We start from the raw sequence: 26,258 nt of genomic DNA, 5'->3' as shown, positions 1-26,258 counted from the left end.
TACAATATTACTTTCTATTATTACACATTTCTGCTTAATATATATTAGCATTACACAAACTTTAAATTGTTGAAAAAATAACATCAAATACATGTTTTAGCAACATGCTTACATTCTGTAATGTTGATACTTTGTATAACAACACCATCTTTTTTAAGTAATATTATCAAGTGATGAGATTGTTGAATTGAAGGAATTGATGGTTCCTACAGAAACAAAAGCTTCCGATGATGGCATGGCCTCGGCCTCGTAACTTAAAATAGGTACCATATTCATGTTTGTAAGAGAATGAGGCATCATCACATCATTCCTTCCATTTACATGTATAAAGTACATCAAATAAGAAACAAGTTTGCTACATCTCCTAAATAAATATTCAGTCAAGTTTTATTATATGCTGTACATGTCGGAACTGGCCCAAGTTTACAATGCTGCGATGGAAGGAAGCTCTTGCTCCGCCTCGACCTCGGCCTCGCCCTCCCCTTCGCTCGTTTCTGCCGGAGTCGCCTGTGTACCAAATACCATACCCATCAAATAATGGATACGGCAAGACAAGAATTTGTGTGCTCTCGTGCCATCAGCCTTACCTGTGAAGAGTAGCGCTTGAATGACCCTTTGCCGTAAAGGATTTTGGCCCCGCACCCACGTCCTTCTGATCCAACCGCCTCTTCATCTACCACGACTGCGTCTATTATGTCGTCTCCGGTTCTGACATCGGGTATCTGCACGATACATGATTCGTAGTTTTTCATCACGGGAACAGAATAGTCAGAATAAAATAGAGAGCAGAAGAACGAAATTTGAAACCAAATGCCTAAAGAGTAAGAGGCACACTCCACTACATCCGGATGCATGGTGCATCTTCCCTAGTTAAATTCTAATTGTCATTAATAAAACCCTAATTGGATTTAATTGGATGCACCACACATCTAGATGTACATCGACTCGGAGATATTCAAAACTAGGATGGATCATAGTAGGGTGAAGGGAAAATCTTCAGTACGGGGAAACGAGACAGCTACACACAAAAGGGAAGAATCACAAACCTCGTACATTGCATCCATCAAAACGTTCTCCAACATCGATCTTAAACCCCTAGCTCCAGTGTTCTTGGTTATTGCTTTCCTAGCAATCAATCTCAATGCCTCCTCTGTGAAGTGCAACTTCACCTGAGAAATGAGTACATAAGATCGTGGAAACAAAGAAGGCACATTCTTCTTTCAGTGACAACGTAAATAAAGGATCAATGGAAGAGGAAAGACGTCTTACTCCATTCATTTGGAACATTTTCTTATACTGCTTCCCTAACGCATTTTTGGGCTCCGTTAGAACCTGAAAAACAAATCGATCAACACTGCATAACACAAGACATGATACAAAAACTAAAGACAAACTTTTTGGAGATAATAATATCACCAAATTTGAAAATTTTATTTAAGTCCAACAAGGATGTTGTAGTCTCCATGCTCTTCAAGACGAGCAGGCAAAAACCAGAGGTATAGACTAGAAAGTTTGAAGGAACAAAATCGAAAACTTTGTCATTCAGCAAATAAAATTGCACCTGAACGAGCTGCTCCTCAGTAAGTGCTGACAAGTTCACAAGGATAGGAAATCGCCCAACAAACTCAGGTATTAGCCCATATGCAATAAGATCGCTACTCTCAACCTGCAAATAATTGAATGAGCCATCAACATCACCATTTTGTTGTATATTGAAATGAGAACTTATATGAATATGCTAGGAATCTTGATTGCGAAAAAACTGACTTTAGCCTAACAACTCATATTCTGATAGTCTGAGATGACTTTTACACTACCAAGTAGCATATATGATGCTGGTTTGGGATATATTTCACCAACATACTGTACTGTTGTAAGGAACAATTGCTATGTTTGCATACCAATAGAAAAACAAAAACGAGCACAATGACGAAAACTATGTTGCAATTGAGCTTACAGTTTCTAGTAAGGATGATGTTACAGCAGCACTTGTAACACCGCCTGTTCTCATATTAGCCCGTACAGGAGCACCAAACCCAATAGAAGAATCATGACGTCTGAGATGCATTTCCACAAAATTTCAGTTTTTAGTAGATACAGAGACACTGCATTTCACTTTTAATAGGTGAAGTTAGATTACCTTTCTGAGATTGTTTTTTCCAAGTCAATAAAGGCACCGCCGCATATAAAGAGAATATCTTTCGTGTCAATCTGCACAAGAAAGCAGAGAGAGAGAGAGAGAGAGAGAGAGAATGAGAGGTGGCGACAAATTGTAAAACTATGCATTTTGATGTGTACAATCCTCTAATGTTTATATACAGGTTACTATTCATTTGTGTTATTGAACTTCAGTGCATGCCAATTACTACACTGGGTAATAATGTTAAGTTGTTACCTGAATATTATCCCCTCTTGGATGCTTCCGAGCACCCTTCTCTGGGACATTGACCACCTGTAGAGCAAAAATGTTAGATGATAAAAATATATCTTTATTTTAAATTACGTGAAGTCAAATACTCTGATCTCAGGAATAATATCGCAGATTTTACAATCCTTTTGAAGGATGAAAGGACCTAACAATAAATGCAAAGTCATCCAACATCTGAACAGTCAGTATATCAACCACATCCTACAGATACCATCTTGTGGAAGCTGATGTGGTAAAAACCAAGCCTAAATCGGTGCACCTTTAAAAAATTTATCTAGCTCATACATGTAAATATCATTTAACATGAGATTTTTGTGCTGATGTTCGAATGAGGCATGTTTGCAACCTAACAAAGAAAGCCACACAACTCCATAAGTAGTAAAAGCACTTACAGTCCCCTCAAGCATTTTCAATAGCGCTTGCTGGACACCTTCCCCAGATACATCCCTACTAATGTTTAGGCTCTCTGCCTATGGATTAAACAACAAACAAGCTGTATATTAGAAAGCTATATAAGATTTCAAACAGCTGATGAACATTTGGAAAAATTAATCAGTTACAGACCTTTTTGGTAATCTTATCTACTTCATCAATATAAATTATGCCCTGCTGAGCAGCTGCAACATTATAGTCTGCAACCTGAAATAGAAAAAGATAAATTCACTCTAAGGTTAAATAGGTTATGCAGCCAAAAATTGTAATTGGCCCATTAGAGATACATTCCCAATTAAAAATCTAGAACAAAACAACCCCAAGGAATCTGAAGGGCTGCTTTTTCTTTGATAAAAATAAGTGGACTTAATTTACTTTTTGAATTATCTGAGTACACTACACCTCAAACTAAATAATTCTGCACATGCAAACATCTTAACCTTGAGTGGATCATATTATACTGCGTTCTCACAAATCAACCGGATCGTAACAAAATATCTTTTTTAACTCAACCACCATTTTGTATGTGAAAATAAGAATTCAAATAAAATTCTAAAACATTTTGAACACAAAGGTCTGATTGGCATGTTCCTTCTAAGAAGCAACAAATTTTTTCACTTATCCTTAAAATAGAGAGATCTGTGTATCAGTGACAATCGAGAGTTGGAGTAGACAACAAAAAACAAGAAGGAAAACCAGATGCAGAGAACCAACATGCACAGAAATAGCCATTTTGGTATATAAAATCACAAGTAAATGGAATCCCAAAAAGGATCTGAATATAAACACTTTCTAGCAACATTATATTATGTCATGATTACCGTAAGCAGCTTGTATAAAATGGACTCAACATCTTCCCCAACATATCCTGCCTGAAAAATGAGATATACTTTTCGTCAGAATAAAGACACAACAAACATGGCTTTCAATCATTGTAGGATCACATTGTAATTGTTGAAGTTAGAAATTTGTTGACTTGTAATGGGAAAACCCTCTTCATTACAACATCAAAACATTCAATTATTTTCCTCGTGAGATACATTCTATCAGTCCAAAGTATGGCAATACTTCCCTAACCAGACCAAACCAAATAATTGAATTCCGAGTAAAATGTGGATAAAACTTGCCTGAGTAAGTGTAGTTGCATCAGCTATTACAAAGGGAACGTTCACCAACCGTGCCAAAGTTTTGGCGAGTAGTGTCTTCCCTGTCCTTAAGATGACATCAGAAGAGCACAGTGAAACAGTAGAATTGAAGAAAAGATAGGCATTAAAATAAATGCAGAAATTAAGTCTTCAAACCCATTTCCATAGTTTAAGTTCAGGTCACAAAACTAATTTTCACAGGTCATACTACATGCTAAAAAAGGGATTCCCCCATCAAATAGACAGATAAACCATTCTAGGACGACAATCTCATACGTCTGTGTGTGGTATATTCTTGCCTACCCTACCAAGCTACGATCATTAACGACACTTAGTATATTCTCGAATAATATAATCAATAACAGTTAATAGATCCTCAAAATCCAATTCCCAATCAAAGCACATTCACATTGTCTCACAATTTCATAAAATACTCAGGACCAAGACTTTCCTGAAGAGATCTACATTGCAAAGAACACTAGAAATGAACCCAGTCATGCAGTAAATTACCTGAACCTGTTGGCCCCATCAAAAGAATGTTACTTTTCTCCAGTTCAACATTCTCATTTTCCTTTTCCTTCCCGTCGGGTCTGTTACCATCTACACTCCCAGTAGGCCTAACTTTCAAGGTATAGCATAACATCAGATATTCATATACCAACATAAAAAATCAGCAACATGCTGGTCAAAATTCATAGACCTTTGATCCAAAAACCTGAAAGTCATGTAATCTACACAGAAAAGAAGGGAACATAATGTAAATGTCTATCAACACATGAGTCCTAATTGAGCTAGACTAAAACCTATCACAAAATCAATCCAAGATGGATGTCACAAAATAATCACCTCTGCGAGGAGTCGCTATATATTCTCTTGTAGTGATTATACACAGCTACAGCAAGAACCTGCAACGATGAAACCTTATTAAATTCCATTACATCAAAACTCAATCCCCCACTCCTAAATGGAACACACTTGCAATTTGAGAAACCATGAACCTTTTTAGCTCTCTCCTGGCCAATCACAAACTTGTCAAGACCTCTGCATATCTCCTTCGGGGTTGGGAAGCCGGACCCGAGGTTCGACCCGCCCCAGCACCCGTCTTTCTGGCCTTGTCCAAACCCTCCACCCGAGCCAGAATTGGAGCCATCATTATCCCCCACTTGAATGAATTTGACCCCTGGCCTCACCACGACCCCATCAACCCCTCCTCCCGGTGGCTGCCACACCTCCGGCGGCTCGCCCTGAGAGCTAAAATTCTCAATTCTCTTGTCATTCTTGAAGAATAACGATGTATTGTTGCCGCTACCGATGTACTCGCTGCGCAGGGAGAGGGGCTTGAATGGGGTGAAGCTGAAACTGGAGTGGAATAGCAAATTCGAACTCCGGTGATAATTGCTGTCGAAAACGGAGCTCCACTGGAAATGCTTGGCCCGACCCGCGTGCATATGGGTCTGGATGAAGTATCTGAACTGTGAGACAGCAACTGAAGCTGTATCTCTCGATGACTTTGACCTCAGAGCAGCAGCCATAGCAGAATCTTTGAGGAATCAACTAGAGATAAGCTAAACAACACTTTGTAGAAGATACTTATTGGTGTACAATGAAATATGGGACATGAATTTGGAGAAGACAAAAGAAAATCTAAGTGGACTCTAATTGAATTTTCGAGTTTTTTGAGGAAGAAAAAAAAAACAGACGATAACTTCCGCGTTGTAGAGTGAAAATAGGAAATGGGTGTCGGATAATAAAGGGGAATCGAGAGAGGGTTGCCCTCAGATTCTCCAAATTGACTGATTGATGAAATTGCAGTAAAGATTGGATATTTAGGGTTGAGGAAGACAAATTGATAGTGAATTTAGAGGAAAGGGGGATAATTTCATCTGGGTTATGAAGAATTTTGATGGAATTGTTGGCGTAATCTGATTACTCCACGATGGCTGTAAAGATTAAATTTTTTTCTTTAATTCACATGTGGGCCGGAATATTGCTTATTTAAAGCAAATTTTTTCGAGACTCCAGAAATATCCTGTTTTTCTATGGCGAAAGCGCTAGGAAACAAATTAATGAAACTGAAAATGAGTTTTTCTTTTAAACCGATTTACAAAAGTTGCAAGAAAATGATGTGGTCTCAGTGAGGACAATTAAAAAGAGTAATATAAGGGGAAAATATTTAAAATTTAAATCTGACACGCATAATACACATACAACAGAAAAAATCTCATTCAAATCTCACCTCATTTCGAATTCGTGCTTCCTGATTTAGTGCTAGCAAAACTTGCCAAACGCATGAACTAATTATCTCTACACAAATATACACACGAATTATTGCTGAATACATCACATTATATTTTATTTTCTATTTTAGTGGTGTAACAGTTACAGAATATCCAAAACCAAATGGAAGCGTGATTGCCATTTATTTGATACAATAGCAAACATTAGTCCTTTCTTGCCAAATATGATTACATTGGAGCTATCCTAAAACAAACTGGGGTTTTGTGGTGTTTTTTACACACCACAAAACAAAATAACTGATTAACTTAAACCCTAAACCCGGAGAAATGAAGATGACGGTGGCTTCGGATACATGAAAACATTTACAAAAATTCTGCAGTGACTTTATCCTACTTGAGAAAATTCCTACAAGAACACACCCATTTATTCATTGTGTACAGCATCATAGGTGAAACTAATGTACAGAAGAATCTATCAGCATGCGATGTGACAGCTTCTGGCAAATAATACTCTACGAACTCGCCTCAAAGATTCGGCCTATTGCATCCGTAGCTGAATACAATCTGTGCTGCCACATTGTTGCAGAGTTCAGCTTTTCAGCTGGAGTTCTCTGAAACAGCTAGCTTCGAACATGTGGAGCTTTGCTGCTAGAGAACAAAAACAATGAACAATCGGTAGCTAAACACTACACAGAAAATGAAGACGAGTAGGAGCAGAAAAACGTATCCACTATATTCATCGGTCTCAAAATCAGAATTATGAGCCTTTGTTATGCAAGTCGCTTCAGATGTTATGATGGAACCAGCAGTCTTCAGACACCAAAACGAGCGTTGACAAATTGATAACACGACAATGAATAGTAAAGACTCTAGAATTAACAGTTTGATTACCATATTTGAGCAAAAACGTACATCATAAGCAAATCAAATCCAGATAGTAAATTAAGTAACTAATTCATCAAAGTCGGCAGCATACCAACAAGTCGAGCAACAAGAAATTTAAGAGAAAGATGAGAATAGCGAGACAAGTAGAAGAAACCTTCATTTAATCTTTGAGATTAAATTTCTGGCTTCATCAATGGCAGCATTTGCAGCATATACAGCCAACTTCTTGACCTGTAAACAGATAAAAGCTTATTAATAAAGCATAAATCCTTAAAGAAGTAATTGGTTCCTACAATTTAATCATAAAATGACAACTTCTATTATTAACTCTGAAGTTAAGCACTTTCACCACTGCAGCTCGAATGAAACTCGTCACTAATAGTTCATAAAGCTTAAATATTTTTTCCCCCTCAAACTGGACTGCCAAATTGGCCACGTGTAACATCAACTTCAGAGCACTAGCCAATGCCATTGATGAATCTCAAACTGACAATTTGAGTGTTCAAAAATTACTTCTATTCACAAGCTTGTAAAGATTGGATAGGATTGCTCATTGCATGGAAACACAGGCAACCTATTGAAAAAATTTAGTTGAAAGGTGGGGGGGATCACAAAGTTTCCATAATTATGGAATAACAAGTTTTGAGATCTTTGTTGCAATACAGGATTTTGAGTAATGCAGATCGAAAAATGAATAACAAGTTTGAGATCTTCGTTGCAATACAGGATTTTGAGTAATGCAGATCGAAAAATGAAGTAGCGAGCAAGTACCTCCAATATGTCTTGCTTAGATTTATGAAACTGAGGAAGCAACCGAAATTCCTGTGTCAATCGGATGCATTCATGAACATTCTCCGGGGATACGAAGTCTAGAGCAACTTTCGTGCAGGACTGAAAATAAAAAGAGCGCATAACATTCAGAAGATACATAAAATAACGAAACATAATAAAAGGAACATGCACGATAGAATGTGAAATGACACAACGATAGAACTAGTCTAACTTGATAAATTTCAATGATAAAAAGGATGAAAATAAAAATTATTTAAAACATATACAACATCTACCTGTCTGTTTCTCACTTGATGGGGGCAACCAGCAGGAATGAACACAGCCTCACCAAGATGTTGCTCAAATGTCCATGGTTCAATATCTAGTGAAAAGGCAGTACGAGTTACGTAGAAGTTTACGGCTTGCAACATATATTCAGGAAAAATATGCACAGAAATCTTACTGAACTCCTCCTTCAGTTGTCTTTTATGCTTCTCATCCAAATAAAAGATCTGATCATGGATTGGATGTACAACCTAAATCAAAAGTAAAACCCGAGTTAAAACCAGGGCTTTTTGGTCAAATATTATGAATAGCAGAATAAGCACTCACAAAATCCACAACAGAATTGCCGTAATGGAAAAATTCTTTATGATGCTTCTGCAAGTATTCAGTTAACATGGGCACATCCTGCCGGCGAAAGATGTCCCAAACTGCAGCACCATGTGCAGTATCTGTGGAGGCTTTGCCACTTTTAAGATGGCCATTGCTAGTATCAGAGTCTATTCTCGTTTGAACTGAGGTGTTGTTATTCAGGCTTAAATTATTAGCTACAAAATCTGAATTAGTAGCCTCATTACATCGGCCAACTGTGATCTCCGAGCAATTGGGCAGATCCAGATCGATGAAACTATCTGCAATACAGTCAAAAGTACTGTCAAAACCTTCTGCTGCCACTTTAGAGGTTCTGTCTATGTCTTGGTTGTTATTTCTGTTTCCAATATCCAGAAACCCATATGAAGAGAAGGCCTCGAAACTAGAATTTGCAAGTAACGAGCTGAATTCTATAGACATGTCCTCATGAGGGTCACTAATCTGAACTGTGGTTTTTTTATCAATTTGATTTTCCAGCGGCAAAGAGTTCCCATTGCATGTATGTGCTTGTTCAGTTGATATATTTTCACGTCCAGTTCTTTCTGTATGGGCTTGTTCGCTAAACTTGCATGTATCTTCAAATTCAGATCCCCTCCTTAATTCATCAATCTTTTTTATTTCCCATGAGTTACGCCTAACCTCAGTCGCATGTGTCAATATGTTCACCTGATTCAGATCCTCATATTAGAACATGAGCAGTAGCTTTTTCTGGCATATAATTACAAAAAGGAGTTTGGGATAAAGATAGATACAAGATATCATTATCAACTGAATTTCTGAGTCATAGCGAGATCATAGTATTAAATGGCCTACCACAAAGAAGGAGAAAACTAGAGAACCAAATCCAAAAACTTAAAACCACCTGAGTGACAAACATAGTAACAAATGAGATGTTTGGTCACTTCCAAACAAAGGCTGAAAATGGCAACAAAAAGACGCAAGCTAGGAATTCGATCAGTGAGAGCAGTGGCTGATTGTATTTTATCTAACTTGTATATTCTGATTCAATATAACAAAGAATAGTAAATATTTTACAGTACAATTACATAACGTGTTTTAAAGTCAAAATCATCAAAATGTTGAGAATAACAGCATCAAAGATTTATCAGTGCCTTACGGCAATATATTGAATAGGAGCGGGGAGTTTTTGTGTAAGCATACCGCATCAGAAATGTCACAGTGCAGTTTTGCAACCGAATCGCCTTTGCCGAGTTCTTCTGGATATCCAAAGGCAATATAGCTTTTTGGTCCCAAGTCTGGCTTTAAGGCACCATCGGGAAGTTTTGTAGCAAGATTTAATAGACCTGATGTAGGATGGGTGTAATCACTGAAGGGAAGCATAGCCATGAACTCAGAGCCATGCCTAGGTAAACATTCTTCAAAAGCATTTGAAGGTGGCCAATCCTTTAATTTTAACATCTCAGGCCACCCATTTTGATGTCGACGCCCTTCTAAGTAACCTTTGAAAAATTGGTGAATATTGATCTCAACCTGCAATAAAGAAAAACTGGTGAATAGTGAAGCTCTAGTCTGATCTCAAATGACAGAGACTACTTCCAATGTGTTATTAACAATATTTTCTAAGAATGCCCTGAATAACATACAGAAAACGAAGAGATATGACAACACTAGGAACAAGAGAATAGGGAAATTTCATGTGATAAAGTAACTAATTCTACATGTCATAATATCAACTAATAAGACAAACAAATACCTCGCACCAATCCAAGCAATCAATAGCCTTTACAGAGAAGGTGTCTTGTTTCAATTTTTTGCTTGCATTCCTAAAAGCCCGCAGCATAACCTTAGGCTCCCAACTAAGACCAGAAGCTCTTGAAAGCATGTTTCTAACAATAACAGGTTCACCTCTCCTCCAGTGCATTTGAAAATGTTCGAAATCAGAATCAAGATCGATAGCACTAGGGCAATATAGAAAGTTATCTTGACTGTGCTCCCTGAATGAGGCCTGTCTTACTTCAGAAAAATCATTAACATCTTGTGTAAAGCACGACGAACATTTCTGGGAAAAGTCTACACTTGGTAATTGATAATTAGAAGAAAAGGCCTCAGCACTAGTAATCAATTTCTGCACCCAATCAGCATCCAAAATGCGTTTCAGTACTAAATCCTCAGATCCACAACCACCAAGCTCTTTGGGAGGACACGGTATGCTCCTGCCGTTCTTAGATTCCCATTTAGGGAAACCAGAGTGCAAGTTGTCTAGGAGAGCATTTGTTGAAGCAACCTCAACGTTTTTATCATTCACAAAATTTCTCCACTCTGAAATTGTCTTGGAACTGCCTGCAGCATTTCCTCCTGGTTGAAGACCTCTTCTGAGTTGAGAACAGCAATCAAGACAGATGTCATAGGAACAAGCTGGATTAGGACAGCTTCTGTGAAAATTGACAATGGATGTCTTGCAATTGTCACTGTTTAATAAGTAGCACCACAGTTGTTAATGTTTGGTGACACAGAATTATGATTAAATTGGAGAAACATCATCCAGCATTCTGTAACACATTCAGTATAGTGCTAACATATAAAAGAGAATGAAACAATATGTCACCAAAGGTCTTGACATTGACAGTTAATTTTGAACTCATCAAAGCATAGCTACTAGGCAGACACATATCAAGCTAAAAATGTACATTTCCAGGCAAAATACACAACAACTAAAATAAAACTCATTATTTATAGAACTGAGGCCATCTCAAAAAAGTTGCTGTCTCTCACAATTTACAAGATGGGGGAACAGCACAAGTTTTGCAAATAGAAATGATTATCAATATTTTCTTAACCTCAACTTTGATGTTAAACGAAAATAAAAATTTTAAGATCCCCGAAACTATTAGTTAAATTCCTATAAAGTAAAAAAATAAAGGAGAAGAAAATTTATTTTTACTGTAATAAACCGATGCATTACATAATAGTGATAATCAAGGTCATTGACAGAACATACCAATATACTCGGTCATCTTCTTCAAAAACTGCTATTTGCACATCTTCTTCATTCACCGGAACACCTTAAATAACAGAAGACTGACACTTATCAACCGTTATTGAAAATAAAATAAAAATAAGAATAAAGGACTGCGTTTTTCTTAGTGTTCAGTACCACGTGTGCTGATTTCCGCAACGAGCTCTGCCTTCTGCTCTAGTTGTATATGCTTAAGGAGAGGCAGAATGTTGAGTAGCAAGTACATAGATCTTTGCAGTCTAATATTTTCATCAGCTTCTCTTGGGGAGCGCTGAAAGAATATAATATTAAATGTGTAAAAATTATGATATAGCTTGGACTAAAAGAATACAACAAACTTAGGCTGTAAACCTTGAAAAGAACATTGGCTTGAAGGCAAGCTTTGCAATTGCAGTTCCCACAGCAATAAGGGCATGATTTCTCAACTTCTTCTTTTGTTCTTTCAGGGTACCTATATTTTGACGAGGCTTCAAATCTTAGGAAACAATTCATGCTAAACAAACTAATGATAAGTTCACGATAATAATTATTGGTAAAGATGTCACGGCTTGAGGAAAAAAACTTGAGAAGTGTAACAGAAGAAGATGTTTATATATTTCAGTTGATATGCTTAATCAATGGCCATTCCAAACAAATATATTTTCTCCAATCAGTTGGTCATGAAAAATACCAAACTGGAGATTTAGTCGCAAATAAATGTTTTGAAGTTAGAGTAGCAGCTTTATTTACCACTTTGCAATGCACTCGTAGCAGTAGCGCTTCCTAGTGCACTTCAAGCAGATGATGAGGCCAGCTCTGTTACTCTTCAAGCATTGGTGGCACGTCCACCCGCGTTGACGTTGCTCCCTTCTTTCAGGGGCATCCTGCAACAAAATATCACCAAGTACTAAGATTTTCAACTAAAACCCAAGGTGGATAATAAAGTAACCCAGAGCCTAAATCAATTCCTATAATAGAAATCACAAATCCAACACAAAGTGTTTATTGATTATTAGAAGCATACGAACATTTTCCGGGGTTATTATGGTACTCTGCTGGATAAGTAGCATAAGCCTACAGAACCATACAATTTAATGCCAAAATAACAACTGTGTCATCAAAAGCTTCTAAGATGTCATCATGGAAAATTATTTTCACAGGCGCTATTCTGAAAAAATAACTAATACTATCTGTTAAAAAGCCAATGTTGGAATACTTATAACATCAGAATTCTAAGTAAGAATGTTAGAGTACCTAAGGGCAGCCACAACATAGTTGTGAACTCTAACATGAATAAAGCTCAGCAGATATCCAACTCTAGTGGAAAACGGTAAATTAAATACAAAGACAACTAGGCCTAGACAGAAAAGGTTTCAATAAGATCTCAACACCTCACCAGAAGGTCTAGGGCATGTATCTAAGTTATCATTTACAACAAACATAAATGCATTAGTATTATTCTAAAATTATTCATCAAGAATTCTTAGATTTTATTCCACAGAGCTCCAGACCCAATATCCAATTTAATTTCCAACGAATGATTAATTAACCCTCAGTGGGATGAGGTATGTCTTATTCGGGAACTAACAGCCTACAAAAACTATGAAGGATGTTGCCTTTAAGGAAAAAAGAGGCAAGTACATATGTCAGCATTTCAAATTAATCTCTTAATTTGCTCATAGAAGTTATGAGAAAAGTCGGTAATTGCTACCTACCCCGGATTAGTGAAATTACGTAAGTTACTCAGTGCAAGTTGAACCTAAAATTTTTATTCCTCACCCGGAGTGTCTCGGTCTCATAATAATTAAACATGCTAGAACGCTTGGATGAAAAAGCTCACCGACATTCCCAAGGCTGATGACTTGTTCCTTTCCACATTGCCATTCAGTATTTCCTCTCCCATGCTTGCATTCTCTGCTATAGCTATCCTTTCTTGATTCTTTTGCATTATTTCGATGCTCATACCATCTTTTGATTTTTTCAGCCAGCTGTAGCTACCCTTGGGTCTTCCTCGGCCCCTCTTAATACCTCCATTGGCACTATGTCCTCTCATTCTCTGTGCTCGCTTGATGACAGATAAAACTTTCTTTCTGGTATTGTATCCCTTGGGTCTTCCTCGACTGAACTTATGATTTACCAACCCATTTCCATCACATTCTATGTGTCCCCTCATTTCAGTCACATTCATTTTTTTCTTCTTATTCTTTGAACCCTTTGGCCTTCCTCTCTGCCGAACTATCTGCATTGGAGCAGGAATAAGCCTGGAATTAACACAAGAAAACTCCCCGTCTGTGCCATCACTCTTTTCACTCAAGATTGGTTTCTTCTTATTCTTCGAACCCTTTGGCCTTCCTCTCCCACGAACTTTCTGCATCAGAGCAGCAACAATGGCAGGATTGCGAAAAGAAACATTACCTCCGATATGAACAATCTTTTTAGCCTGATTGACTGCTTTCTTCTTATTCTTAGACCCCTTTGGTCTGCCCCACCGTCGAACCTCCAGCACAGGAGCATCATCTGTGCCAGCGTTGCCATAAGATGCCCCAGCACCTTCATTGAAGCGTGCCAACATTTCTTGATTATTATTAATCATAGAAACTTCATTTGTGTTCTTTATAACCTCTGGCAGCCTATCACCATTGTCCTTTGCAGACATACACGCTCCCCTTCTTAAACCAATAAACTTCTGAGAAATTGCCTCACCCGTGTCTTTAGTGACATTTGCATTCGAAATTGCACCATGAAAACCTTGAAAGTTATCACCCTTGCTCAAAGACACATTCTTCGAACCCTTCGGCCTTCCTCTCTTGCCACTCCCAATACCACCATGATTTCCTTCAAGAACCTTCTCCTCAACTTCATTTCCCACACCAACTTGCTTCCTCTTCTTAGAACCCTTCGGCCTTCCCCTCTTGCCACTCCCAATACCACCACAATTTCCTTCAAGAACCATCTTCACAACTTCATTTCCGACACCAACTTTCTTCCTGTTCTTCGAACCCTTCGGCCTTCCCCTCTTGCCACTCCCAATACCACCATGATTTCCTTCAAGAACCTTCTTCTCAACTTCATTTTCCACACCAACTCCCTTCCTGTTCTTCGAACCCTTCGGCCTTCCCCTCTTGCCACTCCCAATACCACCATGATTTCCATCAAGAACCTTCTTCTCAACTTCATTTCCCACACCAACTCCCTTCCTCTTCTTCGAACCCTTCGGCCTTCCCCTCTTCCTGCTCCCAATTCCACCACCATTTCCTTGAAGAACCTTCTTTTCAACTTCAATCCTCAAGCCAATTTTCTCCCTATCCGAATTCTTCGGCCTTCCCCTCTTCCCACACCCAATTCCACCACCATTGCCTTCCACAACCTTCTTTTCCTCATTCTTCAAGCTCTTAGGTCTCCCTCTCTTCCTCACACCACCTATTCCACTTTCTCCAAGAACCACCTTGATCCCACTTCTATGAATGGGAAAAACACCTATTTCCTCATCATCACGCTTTCGCTTCTGACCTCCATAATCGACACCAGAATTTCCACCACCACCCACACTATAATTACCTCCACCATCTCCTTCATTCCCCGTTCTCCTGTGAACAGATAAATAGTGCTTCTCACACAATACTTCCCCACTCATAGCCAACAAATTGCATTTCCACTTCCCTCCGGCACTAATTTTCTCACACCTCAATCCCCCATCAACACCCCCCATCGCCACCTCCATAATTCTCAATTTCCGAGCAAAAACACAAAAACCCTAGCCCTAAACCATAAAAAGGAGCAAACTTTCACCACGGGAAAGTGAAAATACATGTGATTAACTTACCATGTGGCTTTACTCATACAATCGTGCTAAATGCATTCATTTACTGCGCGACAGTAATCTTGCAGCCATTCGTAGCCCAGGGGCGGCAATAATTCACTTAGATTGTTGCATCCGTATTTCAAGAATCCACGTCGCGATACCGTAGTTCCGAAATTCCTTGCTTTTGGATTGAGTCAGCACACAGGAAAAACAATTACGTCCGGTTTCTTTGGAGTTTTAAGAGTATTAGCTGACAGTTTTCCTACTGTTTTTGACTACGCTGAAAGCTGATTAGAAAAATCCAATTTTAGTAATTTAGTTAGGACTGGACGGAACTGGAGGGTGTGTCACTGGAGAGAAAGCAGTGCCGAAAACAATGTGAGAAATCAGTTTGTTGTTAGCAAGTACGATGTGGGCCACCGATATGTTTGGTCACCACTATTCACTTTGGAAACCTTTTTTTTTTTTTTGAATTGCCAGACAGAGGGAATTTACCTTTGTATTCTACTCATTTACTCTTGTAAAAAAAAAGGAATATCATACTAATTTTTTTAAATAAAAATAATAAATAAATTTAAATATGGCACTATAATGGATTCGAATCTAGATAAATTAACTACATTACTGCTAGACTAACACAGACACACAATATCAAAATATTATAGAGTTGTAAACTTATAATGCTTGAGTTTTTATTTTCATCAAAACATTTGTATATGATATGTACTCATAAAAATAATTGATCTTAAAAGCTAGTAAACCATAAACACCATTTTTGTCGAATTAACATTCATATATGAAAAATAAATTCATGTGTGTTACTTTAGTCGTGTGTGATCTTGATATTAATTGAGCAACATTTAAAACTGTATAGCCTCAACTCATTTAACATTGTCATATAACGTCTTGGCTATATCAGTATTCAAGTTGAGTCAAACTCTATTCCATTGCAAAATCTCATATAAGTACTGTAAATTTACGAAACTAAAGTTAATTGTAACTCTAACTAGCACACGCCCACTCGTGCGATACACGATCAGTATCGAAATTGAACGATATTTTATATAAATAAATATATATAATTTAGATATAAATAAATGTAAATATAAATCTAAATAAAATATTAAAATTATATACTATACAATTTCAATAAAAAACATGAATTCGAAAATATATAAATTTTCAATTACCAATTAATTGATTTTCATTGATAATGCGTATAAATATATAAATTCACCATCAAAAGTAAGTATAAATGATAATGAGTATCATTATATATCATATAATATTCTAAGATGTTCAAAACTATTTGTTTGCATATAATTTAATATAGTATATTTTTGGATTGCATATATATTTAATCATATTTATGTGGTCATTTTGTTTAAATACAAATTCTAAAATAAAGTTCATATACAACATCCTAAGAATTGATTTTGCGATAAAACAGGATTCATTTTTATAAAAAAAATGGTAAATTTATTAAATTTAATTTTATAATATTGAATAATGATGTTGCATTATTTTAGTTGGGGTTTCGATTTTAATAAGAAAATATTTATCTGAAAAATGGTTTCATCAGTGACTCGTAAGTGCACACATGCCATGTAAACGCCGAACATAGGGGCCATTTAAACGAAAAATAAAAATAATGAGAATGATTTTTTTTTTTCTATGGAATTCGTACAATGAGGGTTAGAGAAGTGATATTTATAGATGGTGTAAATTATGAATTTTGTTTATAAAATCGTGGAGTAACTGATTCAATCATGGGAGTTAATTTTTTAAATTGATGTAGTGGTGTAGTTAAATGAATGTCTAGGTGCTAAAATACATAATTAAAATTAAAATAATTGTTAAACCTATTTAATTGATGCAGTTGTGAAAATGCAATCGTGGGTGTTAAAAAAATAATTTCTTTATTCAAATTTTTTTGAGGATGTCAACGCAAATCGTGGGTGCTGATTTTTTTTTTTAAAATTTGATAAAATCGTGGGTTCTAAAATCTGCAAAATGACAGCTATGAAAGAACAGCGTCTAGAATTACATTAGTTTGCAAATTTGAAAATTTTAAAATTGGAGAAAGCAGTTGGCGGCAGAAAAATAGCCATTAAACTGCTCTTTTATATAATATATACTAGATTATAGTAAATAATCTACCACTGCACCCAGTTGTGCTTTGTGAAGTGTAAGCAGTTTTTGTATTGTCACAATGACGTGAACTACATTGGTCTCGTTCTTACGAATATAATTTTATAGAAATTCAAAAACTATATGTGTAGAATTTTTCGGGTATAGTAGTATTATTTTTAGGGCATCAAATCATAAATTAAGTTGAGAAGTTAGGTAGAATACATAAATACTAAGTTTGGCTGTGGTCACTACTTCAATTGGGTTTATTGTTTCCATTATGTTCCATTATTCAAGTGTACGTGCTCATTTGATAAGTCACATTCGCGTGTATTATTGCATGAAAAAGCACACATGACATAGAAGAGAAGAGGTAAATTTATCAGGAAACATATGTACGTCTACACTCAAAGCTATAAAATATTGGTAACAAATTGAATTCAAGCCCTTTCCCGTGCGCCAGTACTCTTCTAGTAAGATACTGCCATGAATTTTAGATTATTTCAGCAAATTTATTAAGTTGTTCAAATTATATGAAGATGAAAAATATAAGAATGTATATAAAATTATTATAAAATATAACAAGGATTATATTTGATGAGGAGTAAAGTATAAGTATCAGCTGTTGTGTACAAGGCTATAGAATTAAAGGAAATACACGTTGTGCCAAAAGATTTTCAAAGCTATTTGAATATTTTATCAGCCATGGACTATGATTACGAGAATGACACGTGTACCACATTGTGATACATAAGATGACAAGGCTAAACCACCAACAGGGCTTAACGATTGACATGGTTGAAGAATAGATAGACAGTATATGAACATAGTTCATAGTTGCATAAAATATTCCAGAATATAGCCCTATCAATAAGTCGTATCTGACTGTGTAACCAATGCCCTCACGAGCGCATGCAATGTACGTGAACCTCATGAAAAGAACAAAGTACCCCTTACGTGTAAACTATAATATAAATAGCTCGCAATTGCGATTTGTGAAGTTACGTTCACTTCATTATCAGCAGTACAATTTTAAGAGTTTATCTCTCTCAATTGTTATGTGTTCTTGAGTTCTATTTCTTTTCAAATCTCTATGTTAAATTCCATATTTATTAAAAGGATCTTCAAGTTTAATTGGTTAAAAATTTAACAACAATGAATATAAGGCTTAAATCTCGCTTACACTTTGATACTTCCTTGATTTCATGCACCAAGGCTTAAAATTTAGTCACACTTAATATTTTACTCTTTATATAAAAAAACTTAAAAATTATCCACTAAATTTTTTAGTTGTGATATAAAGCTTGATCCTCTTCATTCCACGAATTCTCTAGAAAATACATAGCTTATAATGACCGAAAAACCCCAAAATAAGAAAAATTCAAAAAAGCCCCAATTTCGTCGAAACAATACGTTTCTTGGTTATTACTTATTAATCATAGAAACTTCATTCGTGTTCTTTATAACCTCGGGCTACCCATCGCCATCATCCTTCGCAGACATACACGCTCCCCTTCTTAAACCAATCAACTTCTGAGAAATTCCCACACTACACCCATGTCTTTACTCACATTTTCTTTCGAAACTGCACCATGAAAACCTTGCTCAAAGACACATTCTTCCCCTCTTGCCACTCCCAATACCACCATGATTGATTTCCTTCTTCTCAACTAAAATATGAATAAATTAAATGCAATAACAAATTTCAGTCTTTGATAGTCTCATTCAAGTGTCGATCAAATTGCCCAATAAAACAATTGATTAGGAAATACTTAAAACATTCAATTGCAAAATACAGCCATTCAATCCCAAAGCTTAAGCTCTATTGTAGTAGCGAATTCACTGATATCAGATACCCTTCTTTCTGTTTCTCCTGTTTTTTCCCATACTAAAGAATGAAAATATTTTGCTGATGAATATCATGAATACCAATTTTCGCGGCAAAAATGGGTGGAAAAAGACTAAATTACTGTTTCAGTTTCACTACACACCAGACCTGATTAAGAGAACGAAGAAAATTGATGCAAACAAGTTACAAAATATCACTTACAAACTAATCATACAAAAAGTTCCATATTCAAATTAAATGGGAAAGCAATCAAAATACATGAAATTGGGCAACACCAAAAAAAAATGAGCATCAAATTGAGTCCCATTTCAAAACAACAATCACTGACCTTGAAACAATTGATCAAGCTCCCATTCCCATGCCGTTGATTCTCTCTATCACCGTTACAACCCCCTGCGTCCCCATCTTCCCGTCCCCGTTCGCCACCATGCCCGAAAACAGCTGCTTCGACAAGGCGGCTCCGGGCACCACCACCTCATCATCCAACCCCATCCCCAAATCCTTCACCATATACTCTGCGAATCCCCCGGCCCTAAAATCCCTCGTGATCATCCTCTTCCCGAACAACTCCATCACCATAGACCCCGCCGCCCCGCCCTTCACCGCCTCCACAAACTCATCCTTATCCAATCCGCTCTTCTCCGCGAACAACAAACCCTCACTCAGCCCCACCAAGTTTCCACCAACAACGATTTGATTCGCGATCTTACAGCTCTGCCCCTTCCCAGCATCCCCCATGTAGCTCGCCTTCCCCAACACGTCCAACAACGGCCTCAGCCACTCCACTACCTCCGCGTCTCCGCCGGCGAAGATCGCTAATTTGCCGAGAGCGGCGCCCACGTCGCCGCCGGAGACCGGGGCATCGACGGAGTAGCAGCGTTTGTCGAGCGCGGAGCGGTAGATCTGCTTGGCTAGGGCGGGATGGCTGCTGGTGTGGTCGACGATGACGGTGTTGGGGTTTAGGGAGGGGAGAAGAGTCTCGAGAACTAGGGATTTGACGTCGGAGGGGTGGCCGATCATCGTGAAAACGACGTCGCAGGCGGCGGCGAGGTCAGCCGGGGAATCAGCCAGTTTTGCGCCGAGGGAGAGGATGGAGGCGGCTTTGGAGGGGCTGCGGGCGTAGACAGTGACGGAGTAGCCGGCGGAGATGAGGCGCGACGCCATGGCTCCGCCCATTACGCCGATGCCTATCCATCCTATTCGGGTACGGGTCGGGCTTATTGGGGCCGGGTATTGACTGCTCATCTAGGTTCTGAAAGAGAAGCAGCTCAGCAAATCCGTTTATCACTTTTAATACCGAATAATTTTTCTGCCATAGAAATAGAGCTCAAGCTTACCAGTACGGCAATACCAATGCAGAAAATATTATTTTAAGTAACTTTTTTTTGTTTGCATCTAATTTGACAGAGTTCATATTAACTAATTTTCGAAATTTGGCTAAATTCAGGTGCATCAGAACATGATCATCTTCATGAATATATATACACTAATATACACATTCAAGGAAAAAATAATCAGACAAAAATATGGTAGAGAAACAAAACTGCGTTGCACAAAATTACATATTTCTACAAAACCCTAATTATTCAAGAGATGAGATGAAGTCAGCTTCAACCACGCAGTTCTTATCCAGTCTCGAAAAGTAGTGCTTTTATTCATCAGTTGCGTCGTCTTGGTTGTGTTTAACGTATAACCCGTTGTGTTTGATATACTGAATAACTTCATCTGCTGTCAAATACTTGACTGATAATCCTCTCGAAATGCAGTCCCTGCAACGCAGAATCGAAAAATGCAAGGATTTAATCAGATGCAGCGTAGAAGATCTATACGAATATTGTTCCTACCTTAATCCAGTCGAACTGATCCCATTGGGAACGACTTCATCCACAATCGTGATATTATTCTGCAAAAGAGACAGTCGATCGGAGGAATAGATTAACAAATTCAACATCACTTGCATTGGTTGAGAAAGGATTACCTTGTGTTCATTCAAAATATCATCCTTAGATATGATATGCTCAACATCTTGGCCCCCTCTCCTTATACAAACCAATCCAAACTCCCTACAAATACTCTTCACCTAGGAAAATAATATATACTATATTATATATACGCGTGATCAACCAATGAACTCGTACAATTGATTCAAGACATACATTTCAAGTTCTAAGTAAGCGTAGAGCTTCTCGAGCTTAAGAGATGATTTTGGTTAGGAGATTCAGCAACCATAAGAAGCAGCATTCTTGGTAGCCACCCAAGTACAGCTATGAGATACGTTTCAAAAGGATAAACGACTATGTTCTTTAGACATCCTAACTAAGCTATAAAACTGGTAAGAATGAGACATTACCTGCTCGCGGATCCAGAATCCAGGAATACCAAATGATTCTAAGAGATCAGAACCACATACGAGCAAGACTTTAAGTGACTCTACAAGGAAAAGAGAAAACCTCATGAGCTTGCTCACTTGTTACTAACTAAAAATGGTGGCATTCAGTATTGAGTAGCTTCATACAACTTACCACTGGATACAATTCCACTCTCACATAGTGAAGACCTGACTCTAGATAAAATTGTCAATGTGCGTTGGTAGGTGCTCTGACTTGCCTGTTAAGAGGCGATGTAAACATACCCGTTAATCAATCCAGGAATAAAAACTAAATAAATACAATGTGCATAATTAAAAAGGTGGCCTGGCTTCTCAACTTGAGAAATTTGTAGAGATATCAATAGCATTACCACAGACCAAGTTTATTCTGACATGTCATGTTAGTAATTAGAGAGAGAGACGGACCTCCCACGGATCCACCATAACAAAATCTGAGCTTGTGCAAGCAAGATTACACATAGCAATACGATGCTTTGCATGGATAAGACCCTGAGAAAACATAGGTAAAAATGTTATAAAGGAAAGGTAAATTGCACACCTCCCAAATATATCATTAGATTTGAAAAAAGCTTCTATAAACATGCAATCATCATAAATATAAATGCTTGCATTTACCATAATTCAAAACAAAGTGAAATAGGAAAATAATGTTCCAACTGGGTGATCCGTCTCAAAAAAAAATGTTCCAACTAGGTGAAAAGACAGTTTGCTAAGGGCCAGATATCATTTTTGGATGACTAAAATTCAAGCCTTTTAAGAACACAAACACTAGGTTCATTTTGTTGCTTCTAACCAATTCACAGAGCATAAGTCACACATAACTCTGGCTACATAGCATGATCACAATATCCTAAGTACCTTCTTCTTGTAAGAATCGTTTACAGGTGACATGTAACCTCCAATGACACAAAACCCTTGAGAATTTACAGCATCTCTAGCCAACTCTGAGAGTTAAGAGAATAGTCAATAGACCAGCACATGGAAAAGGAAAAATTCAACATAGATGGACAAGTAATTAGCGCATCATCAACAATATATTCATGTATCTCGCATTCCACACATCTAAACAACACAGACAATCCTAATATCTAATCATCATATCGAGACACGCACACACACACAGAACATATAAAAAAGCAATAACTGCTCACCGAAACAACGCAAGTGCATGTATGTAGGAGGATTGAAACTTCCAGTTGAGACCAAAACTACAAAAATCTTTCCCCTGTTTTGGGAGATGGCCAAAAATATCCCTATTCAGTGTCATAATTTGAATTTTATAAATCATGACAAACGCCACAGTATTTCAAGAATGAGGTCAGAAATAACAGATGTAGACTTACTTGCCATCAGAACTTGATAAACCATCTTTCTTGATATATTTCAAGGATAATTTATCTAGTGGCAAGGCTATATCTACAAAACCAGGCAACATTTATCATGATTTTCGAGCAAAGATCAAGTTTTTCTGTGATTTACATGAAGCATAAAACATGAGCTGATTCCATAAGCAGCAAATTTACCTGGGTTAGAAGCTTCCATTCGATTAATTATTGAAGCATACGGAAATTTGTCCTGGGCAAAAACACAAACAGTTTCAATACGAACGCAGAATACTCTCTTTTACCACTCACTGTTTTGGAATTTCCAATCGGAAAGTCCAACTAAGATGAGAAAATTTTGAAAGATCTCATGGTTATCGGAGCGTGTAGAACCCGTTGCGGGAAAGATGGACCCGCTATCAGATACATGTGTCAAATCAAGCTGACCCGTAACCAATGGGTCATTGGGTCGGGTGAAACAGTACATGTATTGAAAATTAAACAAAGAAAATAAATTAAATTGGTCTTCTTCAGAAACAAAATCTATTTATTTATTGCCTCCATCACCTTTTTCATTTTGATCCATAAACAAAAAAAGAAATTCGCATCCACACAACTATGTAATTTTAACTTTCAATATTATTTCTTATTTATCAAACTTTATATTAATGGACCCACACAAATGTAGTATTATTTAGGGTGATTTTATACATAGTCCCCTTTTTACTCATTATAGCCTCCTAATTAAAGTTAATAATAAAAATATTAATAGAATTACTATTTTATCCTGGTAGTCCTAAATTACAGGGGGCTACGTATAGAAAAAAAGCAAAATACTGGAGCACCGTATAACCTCATACATATGAAGAAGAAGAAGATTAAAAAAGGAAAATTTGTTCAGGGTCTGCTAAAAAAATATTAAGGAAAAAATAAACATTAAAGCTTGAGTTGAACAAGAAACCTCTAATAATAATCCCATTGGTATAGCTGCAAGCCTGCAACTAAAACAGAGGGGAAAAAAGTGATTCTGCTATGTTTTGTTAGGCCGACTCAAGTGTGAAATTTATGTTGATTTCTGTTTATCCTAATTTTGATTTTATAGTAAAGTTGTGACATTGCTACTATATACTATGCTTTCATATTCTAAATATATGCACTTTTGTATTGAATTGGATGGTTGGAATTCAGTCGCGCGATTATGTTAATTTTAACATTGATTAATGAGATGTTGGTGACTGACTAGGTTTTGTGTAGAAGTGGGGTTTTGATTACTGTTTTTGTGCATTAAGTGATTTTTGAGCAGATTGTGGTTATCTAATTTGTGAGAAGAATAGGATATTTTGGCAATTTGTATTTTATTTCGTTCTTCAATTATCTCGTGAAACACAATTGTTGACGAAGTGCAGGAAAATAATTTTTATTATCTTAACTTTTAGTGTTCTAGACGATCTGATTTATTGAAGAAGTGAAATTATACATGTAAATTGTGGTGTTTGTATATTATAATATTTAAAAGTAAATTTGTTGATGCCTATAATAGAAGCAACAAGATAACATATCACCAACAGTTGGTTAAATTCCATCGTAGAAGTTATTTCTTCAAATGTTGGGGCTATGGTGATGTAGTTATTAACTTGTTATTTATTAGAAAATGAATTTGTATGCTGTAGGGCTAAAATTGTAATTTTATAAATACTATTATTATTATTTTATTGAAGGGGCTGTAGTGAGAAAAAAGGGGGCTATGTATAAAATTACCCTATTATTTATCTTCAATAATTATTTAACACTACAATAAAATAGAGCCTTATTCCAATATAACACATTCAGGTCATAAATTGGCGAACCGAGAAAATATTATTACATATATAAAATCTGAATAATTGGAAAATTTGAAATTTTGCCACTTTCCCGCAACTCGATCACATTTTCCACCCAAAAGTTTCAATTTTGTTCGTAACTCTTCTCAATATTTTACTGACAAAGTTTTATGTTAGGATTGTTTTTCTTGCTTCTAAATTTATCACCATAAAATAAGTACATTTCTTTATTTTTAATATGATAATATTATTCGTCATTGAAATAAAAAATAGGGAAATTGTTTTTTGTAAAAAATAATGACAAAATTTCAGAAATAGTAATTTTTTTATCTTTTATATTTACATGGTAAATTTGCAATAATAAAAAAAAAAGTTTATTATCAGAAGTTGATGCGCGAATAAAAAAAGTGAATTTTTTTTTGTATAAAAAATAATGAATTTTTTTATCTCTTATTTTTACATGGTAAATTTGCAATAGAAAAAAGTTTATTATGAGAAGTTGATGAGCGGGTGATATCAGCAAAAACGAGTATTTGCAATTCCAAGATCAGTTTGAAATTAAACTATCATCCTTGGGAGCCAAATTATTAATCTTGATTCTCAATAAATAACTACTACTCCATAAAATAAATTAGTCGAAGCAGAGAGAGAAGGGCATATACATATTCGGATGGGCAAGGCGGAGTACTTGATAATGTCTTATTATCCAATAAATTTGGTTTGACGCAATTGATGTATTCGAGGCATAAGAAAGAAGTCGCATCATAGACTAAATGGTTTCTTCAAATCTCCATCATCCTCAACCTCAACCTCAACCATGTTTTGTGACTGTAAACTAATTGAAGGAATGAATTGAATGGTTTACCTGCTGTGAAGGCCGGATGGAGGCGCCAGGCGGAGGCCGGGGCGGTCCGGACGATGGCTAGCGAGGGTGAGAGAGAAGGGCGGAGAGTGAGAAAATATTGGGTGAAAATTTGTAGTAATTTTTTATTCTGGATTTTACTTAGCAACTGATGAAGTTGGGCTGAGAATGTTGGGCCATGCTGTATTTGAGTAAAATTTGGTGCAAGGAAGACAGATAGCAGTAGGCAGTAGTGGTGAATTGTTCTCTTAAGAAAACTAAGCACTGAAGTTGAAGGGGCAGGTGGGACCGCCGGTGGTGGTGAGTGACTAGAGATAAGGCGGCGATGGTTGCTAGAGTAGAGCAGAATTGGGGGTGGAACTTGTTACGTTTTTTTTTCAATATTTTAATTATATTTTCTTTTAATTTTATATTTTAATTTATTTGTTTTGATTATATTATAATTTTGTTAAGGATAAAATCGACATTTACACAAAAAATTGTGAGAATTAATATATTTTTTTATTTTTATATGGTTAATATTAATTTTTATTCAGCAAAGTATTTAGAAGAATTAACACTTTTAGAATATTTATT

General features: G+C 36.6%; 4 protein-coding genes across 12 annotated transcripts; all 4 read right to left on the bottom strand.

Annotated features, from left to right (window-relative positions):
• Positions 1-222: 222 nt before the first annotated feature.
• Positions 223-6,065, bottom strand: LOC131003264 (CLP protease regulatory subunit CLPX1, mitochondrial). Its single transcript, XM_057929766.1, has 15 exons — positions 5,004-6,065; positions 4,852-4,910; positions 4,516-4,622; positions 3,984-4,067; positions 3,682-3,728; positions 2,993-3,067; positions 2,821-2,898; positions 2,396-2,452; positions 2,141-2,211; positions 1,958-2,057; positions 1,562-1,666; positions 1,270-1,332; positions 1,047-1,169; positions 588-722; positions 223-507 (listed from the first exon to the last, which is right to left on the bottom strand). The coding sequence occupies exons 1-15, from the start codon at positions 5,535-5,537 to the stop codon at positions 424-426; spliced, it is 1,722 nt and encodes a 573-aa protein (XP_057785749.1). The 5' UTR covers positions 5,538-6,065; the 3' UTR covers positions 223-423.
• Positions 6,066-6,392: 327 nt separating this feature from the next.
• LOC131003263 (lysine-specific demethylase JMJ26-like) lies at positions 6,393-15,587 on the bottom strand. 2 transcript variants are annotated; one of them, XM_057929763.1, is made up of 13 exons: positions 13,349-15,587; positions 12,259-12,392; positions 11,881-11,980; positions 11,668-11,800; positions 11,512-11,575; positions 10,267-10,981; positions 9,714-10,043; positions 8,511-9,218; positions 8,362-8,434; positions 8,195-8,280; positions 7,899-8,018; positions 7,282-7,358; positions 6,393-6,890 (listed from the first exon to the last, which is right to left on the bottom strand). In XM_057929763.1, the coding sequence occupies exons 1-12, from the start codon at positions 15,227-15,229 to the stop codon at positions 7,284-7,286; spliced, it is 4,419 nt and encodes a 1,472-aa protein (XP_057785746.1). In that variant the 5' UTR covers positions 15,230-15,587; the 3' UTR covers positions 6,393-6,890; positions 7,282-7,283. The 2 variants fall into 2 exon arrangements, with proteins under 2 accessions (XP_057785746.1, XP_057785748.1); XM_057929765.1 differs by having other exon boundaries at positions 6,393-6,887.
• A 3,850-nt stretch (positions 15,588-19,437) lies between these two features.
• On the bottom strand, positions 19,438-26,040 carry LOC131003268 (nicotinamide/nicotinic acid mononucleotide adenylyltransferase). 8 transcript variants are annotated; one of them, XM_057929773.1, is made up of 11 exons: positions 25,686-26,040; positions 23,202-23,253; positions 23,022-23,094; positions 22,830-22,903; positions 22,537-22,622; positions 22,084-22,167; positions 21,812-21,896; positions 21,640-21,719; positions 21,268-21,369; positions 21,134-21,192; positions 19,438-21,058 (listed from the first exon to the last, which is right to left on the bottom strand). In XM_057929773.1, exons 2-11 carry the CDS (start codon positions 23,218-23,220, stop codon positions 20,941-20,943), a joined length of 780 nt encoding a protein of 259 aa, XP_057785756.1. In that variant the 5' UTR covers positions 23,221-23,253; positions 25,686-26,040; the 3' UTR covers positions 19,438-20,940. The 8 variants fall into 8 exon arrangements, with proteins under 8 accessions (XP_057785756.1, XP_057785759.1, XP_057785758.1 ...); XM_057929776.1 differs by lacking the exon at positions 25,686-26,040 and adding an exon at positions 23,306-23,561 and having other exon boundaries at positions 22,830-22,931; XM_057929775.1 differs by lacking the exon at positions 25,686-26,040 and adding an exon at positions 23,306-23,557.
• On the bottom strand, positions 19,632-20,534 carry LOC131003267 (probable 3-hydroxyisobutyrate dehydrogenase-like 3, mitochondrial). Its single transcript, XM_057929770.1, has one exon. The coding sequence runs from the start codon at positions 20,532-20,534 to the stop codon at positions 19,632-19,634; it is 903 nt and encodes a 300-aa protein (XP_057785753.1).
• Positions 26,041-26,258: the final 218 nt, after the last annotated feature.

Source organism: Salvia miltiorrhiza, unplaced genomic scaffold (assembly GCF_028751815.1).
Source record: "Salvia miltiorrhiza cultivar Shanhuang (shh) unplaced genomic scaffold, IMPLAD_Smil_shh original_scaffold_183, whole genome shotgun sequence".
Lineage (NCBI taxonomy): Eukaryota > Viridiplantae > Streptophyta > Magnoliopsida > Lamiales > Lamiaceae > Salvia > Salvia miltiorrhiza.
This window is presented reverse-complemented; position numbering and strand designations above follow the sequence as displayed.

Coding starts and splice junctions, on each gene's coding strand:
- LOC131003268 (XM_057929773.1), bottom strand. Junction 21,720..21,811: donor GAGTGGAATTGTATCCAGTG/GTAAGTTGTATG, acceptor TTTTCCTTGTAG/AGTCACTTAAAGTCTTGCTC. Junction 21,193..21,267: donor ATATTTTGAATGAACACAAG/GTAATCCTTTCT, acceptor TCTCTTTTGCAG/AATAATATCACGATTGTGGA.
- LOC131003267 (XM_057929770.1), bottom strand. CDS start 20,534: ATGAGCAGTCAATACCCGGCCCCAATAAGCCCGACCCGTACCCGAATA.
- LOC131003263 (XM_057929763.1), bottom strand. CDS start 15,229: ATGGAGGTGGCGATGGGGGGTGTTGATGGGGGATTGAGGTGTGAGAAA. Junction 11,801..11,880: donor AAGCCAATGTTCTTTTCAAG/GTTTACAGCCTA, acceptor ATATTCTTTCAG/CGCTCCCCAAGAGAAGCTGA. Junction 8,435..8,510: donor GCAATTCTGTTGTGGATTTT/GTGAGTGCTTAT, acceptor CTTTTGATTTAG/GTTGTACATCCAATCCATGA.
- LOC131003264 (XM_057929766.1), bottom strand. CDS start 5,537: ATGGCTGCTGCTCTGAGGTCAAAGTCATCGAGAGATACAGCTTCAGTT. Junction 4,623..4,851: donor TATAGCGACTCCTCGCAGAG/GTGATTATTTTG, acceptor CTTGAAAGTTAG/GCCTACTGGGAGTGTAGATG. Junction 2,453..2,820: donor TGAAAATGCTTGAGGGGACT/GTAAGTGCTTTT, acceptor TTTGCTCTACAG/GTGGTCAATGTCCCAGAGAA.